General features: G+C 40.6%; 1 protein-coding gene across 1 annotated transcript; it reads right to left on the bottom strand.

The window, feature by feature from the left end:
- Positions 1-230: 230 nt before the first annotated feature.
- On the bottom strand, positions 231-2,840 carry LOC115118744 (homeobox even-skipped homolog protein 2-like). The gene is made up of 3 exons (XM_029647444.2): positions 2,435-2,840; positions 1,895-2,133; positions 231-836 (listed from the first exon to the last, which is right to left on the bottom strand). Exons 1-3 carry the CDS (start codon positions 2,838-2,840, stop codon positions 231-233), a joined length of 1,251 nt encoding a protein of 416 aa, XP_029503304.2.
- Between the last annotated feature and the right edge of the window lie 4,958 nt (positions 2,841-7,798).

The raw sequence follows: 7,798 nt of genomic DNA, 5'->3' as shown, positions 1-7,798 counted from the left end.
TCACCGACGCACTAACAAAATAGTCCTTTAAATTACTGTCAATTTAGCACTTACCAATGTTAACACCTTTTGGCTTCTTTAAAAAAAATGCGAATTATGCTAATTGTTTTGAAATTACCTTTATTTGTCCCCCAAATATTGGAGTCGTAGATGTAGACCTATGTATAAACTAATAGCAAAGCATGAAACAGAACCAACTGCACTTGATTTAGATCTTCCACACGATGAAGTTATGTGTTTAGTGAAGATTCCTCTCTCTGATCTGGTGATGGAGCCGAACTTTTGCTCAGGACAGCGGCAGAATACGGAAAAAATCCACTTTCGGACCTTTGCCCGGATGCGGTGCAGGTAAAGTCAGTGTTGGTACTTCTGGAGCCTAGCGCGCTGGCCGCCTGGCTGCTGTGACAACTGAGGCACGAGCATGGCCCAGTGACCGATGGTGCGCTGACCGCAGCTGCACATGCTGCAGCCGCTGCTGCTGATGCTGCCGCAGAGCTATTGAGGCCTGAGGGTGACTGATAAAGTCCTGGGTGCCTGAAGCCACAGAGAAGCTCTGGGCGTGAATAAGGATGGGAGAGTGCACGGAAAGTATCGAGAGGGCGAATGGAGGTAGTGAAAGGTGACGATGCAGCACCAGACGCAGCTGCGGCAGCTGCTGTGACACCCACATGCGGGTAATAGTGCAGAGGTATGTGGGAATGGAAAGGGTATGGTAGACTTCCGGTGGCTGCCGCGTGCGTCATCATGTAGGTGTAAAAGCTTGGATCTGCTGGATGGGGCCAAGACATTGCCAAACGTTGCCTCTTGTCCTTCATCCGCCTGTTCTGGAACCATACCTACAGACAGAGAATCATCATCCATGTTTACTTTAGGACCCTATTAAATCCAACCCGAACTGTAGCATTGTAGTATTACAAAATATCGGGTCGACTCGCATGCATTTTCCCAGTGTTCAGGACATGCGTGTGCCTATATCAATATTTACTGCGTAAACATTGCTAAATGCAAGTTTGATCAAATTCGGAGTTTAAAACGAATAGGCAGGTATACATATATTTGTGAATAGTTATTTTTAGGGACCCTTAAACAAATCAGCAAGTTGAAGAAATGTGTTGACTTTTTTTATAGTTACTTTTATTTCATTTGTTCATTTCAGATTAATTCATTAATTTATTACTTAATTTCAGATTCATTTCTGGAATAGATTCGAGTAGAACATTGTCTTGCTCACAATGTGAATTATACCAAACGGATTCGTTTATAGGTTTGCTCTGTGTGTGTGTGTGTGTTTTCTCTCTCTCTCTCTCTCTCTCTCTCTCTCTGTGTGTGTGTATGTGTTTTCTCTCTCTCTCTCTCTCTCTCTCTCTCTCTCTCTCTCTCTCTCTCTGTGTGTGTGTGTGTTTTCTCTCTCTCTCTCTCTCTCTCTCTCTCTCTCTCTCTCTCTGTGTGTGTGTGTGTTTTCTCTCTCTCTCTCTCTCTCTCTCTCTGTGTGTGTGTGTGTGTGTCTGTGTGTTTCTCTCTCTGTGTGTGTTTTCTCTCTCTCTCTCTCTCTGTGTGTGTGTGTTTTCTCTCTCTCTCTCTCTCTCTCTCTGTGTGTGTGTGTGTGTGTGTGTGTGTGTGTGTGTGTGTGTGTGTGTGTGTGTTCCGATGTATGCAAGTTGACCATCGTGTGTTTTAGTGGAGTGTGTAATATAACTGTAGCATATATATTCCTAACTATTTGTGATGTAACCTACATTATTATGTCATGTGTTTTACATTTTTAAAGAATTGAACCTTTATTTAACTTGTGATACAGCCTGGAATCAAACCAGGGTCTGTAGTGACGCCTCTAGCACTGAGTGCCTTAGACCGCTGCGCCACCCTGTATGCATATAACAGAACACAGGCCTACCTTTATTGTAGTTTCAGGTAGATTGAGTGATGCGGCAAGTTCACATCTTCTTGGTCTTGAGACATAATTTTCCCTGTAAAACTCTTTCTCCAGTCTTCCTATTTGTTCTCTGGTAAATGCAGTCCGGTACCTTCTCACCTGATCCGCATTTGACATGTTTGAACACATTCCATTGCCGTTAAAATTGGAAAGGGAGGATGAATTTGTGTTGGAGCCTCCAGAATTATTGTCAGAAAAACCTTTAGGAAAGAAATATGCAATTATTATTCGATAATCTCATCTAAGCTTTATAGGTAATGTTGTTGTGTATACTGACTATTATATATTCTTATGAAATCACATGAGATAATGCCTATACGCTAAATAATACATAATGTTTTGTAGCATTAGTTGTGAAATATTTGAAAATGAAACACACATTTATTCTTTATTAGTTATTATTATTTATAATATTGTTATCCGTTATCTGTTTTAAAATATCAAATACATTTATTTATCTTTTATTATTTATTTCGATCATTAGGTCCAAGTGAATATTACCGTTGTTGTTGTTTTCCTTGTGTTGGCTCGGGGAACGATACGATGGGCATCCCACTTCCACATCACTGTTCATGTCTGAGTCTTGAGAAACTTCAGGGTACAAGTGGATTTTTTTCCTGCTTTCTGACAAGGAAATCTCAGCTGAGGAGTTATTCTCGCTGTTGTGGTGGGCACCGAAAAGACTGTCCGTTTCGAACTTGCCTTTGTTTGGAATATCCCCGAGACTTCCATGAAGCGAGGCGGAAGTTATTGTCGGGTTTAGTCGATCACTGTGCTGAGCATTTTCGAGGGCCTCCAACACTGAATTTCCAGCCGAGTCTGACAGGTTTGAGAGTCTTTTGCCAGACACGGGACTGTGTAGACCTCTCTCCATCAGAATCATCTCTTTTCTTCTCCTCTCCATCATTAAGCCTTGTAGAAAAAAAATCAATTTCCGGGGCTGGTGCTCGGATGAGTTGTGGCGGAGTTAATCCGCATTCAGATCAGCAACTGTCTCTAAACAATATAACACATTTTTTTATGAGAGGGAGAGACGTAAAAATAAATAGAATACCAATGCGAGCAACGAATGACCGTTCAAAATGACCCGTGAATCATTTTTAGCCCAAAATGTAAAGGTACGCATGAAGCTGCTCGAATGATCGTATATTGTAACAGGTTTATAAGCAAATAAATACGAGATGGCGTTCATTTGATGATGGATGCGGCCTGCGGTCAGACGAATGGATATACACGTGGAGCGGAAGAGGAGAAGTGAGGAGTGGAGTGAGTGTGTGTTCCTGGATTGATCCGAGTCTGCTTTAGATTGCTCGTGGGTTTGGCCTCGCCTGAAATTGACAGCCTGATTAATAAAATGAGCGTGGCAACATCTCCCTCTTCTTTCAGGAATATCATTATGCTTTGATTCACTGTTGTTTCTCCCTTCTCTTCTCTCTGCCCCTCAGTCTGCTTCTCATTCTCCATCGATCATTTCACTGAGGCATTTTTGAATTATACATTATTACTTAAATATGTATTTTGTGAGATCCATTTAACAGCATTTAAACAGTATTTAACAGCTTTTAAATGCGAGTTATGATTGTGAATTTAACTGTTTCACTTTTTATCATCATTTTAATATGTCTTTTCCGTTTTTGTCATGTTGGTGTTCTACACTGCACACCCGTAAAACACATTTTGAGAGCATCATTATATTATATCTATACGTTAAACAATCTATGTCAGATACAGTATGGTGTAACCAATGCCGCAATGCTTGTGATATTGGCAGTTTCGGTTTTTATTAGTAGCCTATTGTCTCCCTTACTTCTCGAACAATATACTGTGATTTAGAATGAATTACAATTCCTAAGAAATTGGACCTAACGAAAACGAATTTCTTCTTTCTTTTTGTAATTTTCAAGCCTGGAATAATTATGTTTTTATTGAGTTCAATCAAACTCCTCATGAAATATGACCTTTTTTTTACACAGGTTTGAAATTGTATTATAATCAGACCTGTATTGTATATGATTTGGTGTCGTGCATATTTTAGAACTATACTACCAGTATCTCAAAATGTATAGGTTACACAGGTTACTACCGGTATCTCAAAATGTATAGGTTACACAGGTTGCAATCACATGTTTCTTCTGTTATCAAGTATTGTGGTATTAATATTGTGATGAGTTAGTAGCATGTCTCCCGATGTGTTGCTTCTAGATCTTTTAGGCATCATGAACTATAAGGTATATTGTATTATTGTTTGGAACAGAATACATCCAGGTAATGCTCTGTCTCCTAAATGGTGTCAGATTCAGAGGGAGAATGGCTCCTAACGATAAGGTTAACGGTGAATGCATCGTGTATACGGTGGCAGAATGTAACAAAGCAGGAAGGAACGTCGTGTATGCATCCTTTGGCGCCCCCCAGAGTTTCCCTGGATTATCACAATGCCTGAGCGTTGAGGTGTTCCATTTTCTGTGAGTAGTAAGGCCATCCTGTGATGAACAAGACAATATCTACAGTTGAAGTATACATACACCTTAGCCAAAAACATTTAAACTCAGTTTTTCACAATTCCTGACATTTAATCCCAGTAAAAAAAATCCTGTTTTAGATCAGTTAGGATCACCACTTTATTTTAAGAATGTGAAATGTCAGATTAATAGTTTATAAAATAATTTATTTCAGCTTGTATTTCTTTCATCACATTCCCAGTCGGTCAGAAGTTTACATACACTCAATTAGTATTTGGTAGCATTGCATTTAAATTGTTTAACTTCGTTCAAATGTTTAGGGTAGCCTTCCACAAGCTTCCCACAATAAGTTGGGTGAATGTTGGCCCATTCCTCCTGACAGAGCTGGTGTAACGGAGTCAGGTTTGTAAGCCTCCTTGCTCGCACACGCTTTTTCAGTCCACATATTTTCTATGGGAGTGTGGTCAGGGCTTTGTGATGGCCAATCCAATACCTTGACAATGTTGTCCTTAAGCCATTTTGCCACAACTTTGGAAGTATGGTTGGCTTCATTGTCCATTTGGAAGACCCATTTGCGACCAAGCTTTAACATCCTGACTGATGTCTTGAGATGTTGCTTCGAAATATTCACATAATTTTCCGTCATCATGATGCCATCTATTTTGTGAAGTGCACCAGTCCCTCATGCAGTAAAGCACCCCCACAACATGATGCTGCCACCCCTGTGCTTCATGGTTGGGATGGTGTTCTTCGGCTTGCAAGCCTCCCCCTTTTTCCTCCAAACATAAGGACGGTCATTATGGCCAAACAGTTCTATTTTTATTTAATCAGACCAAAGGACATTTCTCCAAAAAGTACGATCTTTGTCCCCATGTGCAGTTTCAAACCGTAGTCTGGCTTTTTTATGGTGGTTTTGGAGCAGTGGCTTCTTCCTTGCTGAGCGATATAGGACTATTTTACTGTGGATATAGATACATTTGTACGTGTTTCCTCCAGCATATTCACAAGGTCCTTTGCTGTTGTTCTGGGATTGATTTGCATTTTTCGCACCAAAGTACATTCATCTCTAAGAGACAGAACTCGTCTCCTTCCTGAGCGGTATGACGGCTGCGTGGTCCCATGGTGTTTATACTTGCATACTATTCTTTGTACAGATGAATGTGGTTCCTTCGGGCATTTGGAAATTGTTCCCAAGGATGAACCAGACTTGTGGAGGTCTGCCATTTTTATCTGAGGTGTTGGCTGATTTCTTTTGATTTTCCCATGATGTCAAGCAAAGAGGCACTGAGTTTGAAGGTAGGCCTTGAAATACATCCACAGGTACACCTCCAATTGACTCAAATGATGTAATTTCACCTATCAGAAGCTTCTAAAGCCATAACAAAAATGTCAGTAATTTTCCAAGCTGTTTAAAGGCACAGTTTCCCCCCCCCCATTTTATTTTCACCTTTATTTAACCAGGTAAGATAGATAGCAAATTAACACTAGAGTGAGCGATGAGCAGATGATGATGTGCAAGTAGAAATACTGGTGTGCAAAAGAGCAGAAAAGTAAATAAAAACAATATGGGGATGAGGTAGGTAGATTGGGTGGGATATTTACAGATGGGCTATGTACAGCTGCAGCGATCGGTTAGCTGCTCAGATAGCTGATGTTTAAAGTTAGTGAGGGAAATATAAGTCACCAGCTTCAGCAATTTTTGCAATTTGTTCCAGTCATTGGCAGCAGAGAACTGGAAGGAAAAGCGGTCAGCTTAGTGTATATAAACTTCTGACCCACTGGAATTGTGATACAGTGAATTATAAGTGAAATAATCTGTCTGTAAATAATTGTTGGAAAATGACTTGTGTCATGCACAAAGTAGATGTCAATAACCGCCTTGCCAAAACAATGGTTTAACAACAAGACATTTGTGGAGTGGTTGAAAAACAACTTTTAATGACTCCAACCTAAGTGTATGTAAACTTCAGACTTCAACTGTACGCACGGTCACAGTCCTGTAGCTTAGCATCTGCATCATCTGACCACTTCCTTATTGAGTGAGTCGCTGGTACTTCCTGCTTTAGTTTTTTTTGTAAACAGGAATCAAGAGGATAGAATTACGGTCAGATTGGCCAAATGGAGGACAAGGGAAAGCTTTGTACGTGTCTCTGTGTGTGGAGTAAAGATGGTCTAGAGGTTTGTACGTGTCTCTGTGTGGAGTAAAGATGGTCTAGAGGTTTGTATGTGTCTCTCTGTGTGGAGTAAAGATGGTCTAGAGGTTTGTACGTGTCTCTGTGTGGAGTAAAGATGGTCTAGAGGTTTGTATGTGTCTCTCTGTGTGGAGTAAAGATGGTCTAGAGGTTTGTATGTGTCTCTCTGTGTGGAGTAAAGATGGTCTAGAGGTTTGTATGTGTCTCTGTGTGGAGTAAAGATGGTCTAGAGGTTTGTATGTGTCTCTCTCTGTGGAGTAAAGATGGTCTAGAGGTTTGTATGTGTCTCTGTGTGGAGTAAAGATGGTCTAGAGGTTTGTACGTGTCTCTGTGTGGAGTAAAGATGGTCTAGAGGTTTGTATGTGTCTCTGTGTGTGGAGTAAAGATGGTCTAGAGGTTTGTACGTGTCTCTGTGTGGAGTAAAGATGGTCTAGAGGTTTGTATGTGTCTCTGTGTGGAGTAAAGATGGTCTAGAGGTTTGTATGTGTCTGTGTGTGGAGTAAAGATGGTCTAGAGCAGGGGTGTCAAACTCATTTCGCATCGTGGGCCACATACGGCCTAGGGAGATGTCAAGTGGGCCGGACCATTAAAATTATACCATACTCTGCTACACTGCTCCACGAAATTGAAAATGTATGGAGTTGTATGAACAGTAGAATTCCATCACACAACTTTTGTTTTGAAGCTGCTGACTAACATTAAAGTGCACATTTTTTAAATCACCACAGTAAGGATTCATCTTCACAGAGCTGTATTCTTTCAATGCAAACAGTATCTAAGGCAGCATTTTAAAGGTGTTAGTCTAGTCTGGACTTGTATTTGTTCCTGAAACTTGGCATCTTTTGGCCTGTACAAGTGCATCAACACCAGGTGTCATGTCCTGACTAGCTGTCACTTTCAGAATGTCATTTAAGTGCTTGTTTGTGAGCCTTGAACGCATTTTTGTTTTATTGATATTCATCACTGAGAAAATTTGTTCACAAAGGTAGGTTGTCCCAAACATGCACAAAATTTTAGCAGCCAGGGCTGTTAATTTGGGGTACCCTGGTAGTAGATACTGATAAAATCTGTCCAGACCAACAGAGGCAAATTTGCCCTTCAAATCTGCATCACACTGCAAATCAATTATCTCTAGCTGAATTTCGACCGGCAGATCAGAAGCTTTAACTGTGAAAGGTGAGCGAAAAACTGAAAATTCTGTCTCAAGTTCACCA

Source organism: Oncorhynchus nerka, linkage group LG1 (assembly GCF_034236695.1).
Source record: "Oncorhynchus nerka isolate Pitt River linkage group LG1, Oner_Uvic_2.0, whole genome shotgun sequence".
In the NCBI taxonomy this organism is placed as follows: domain Eukaryota; kingdom Metazoa; phylum Chordata; class Actinopteri; order Salmoniformes; family Salmonidae; genus Oncorhynchus; species Oncorhynchus nerka.
Note: the sequence above shows the minus strand (reverse complement) of the source record. Positions and strands in the feature narration are given on the sequence as shown.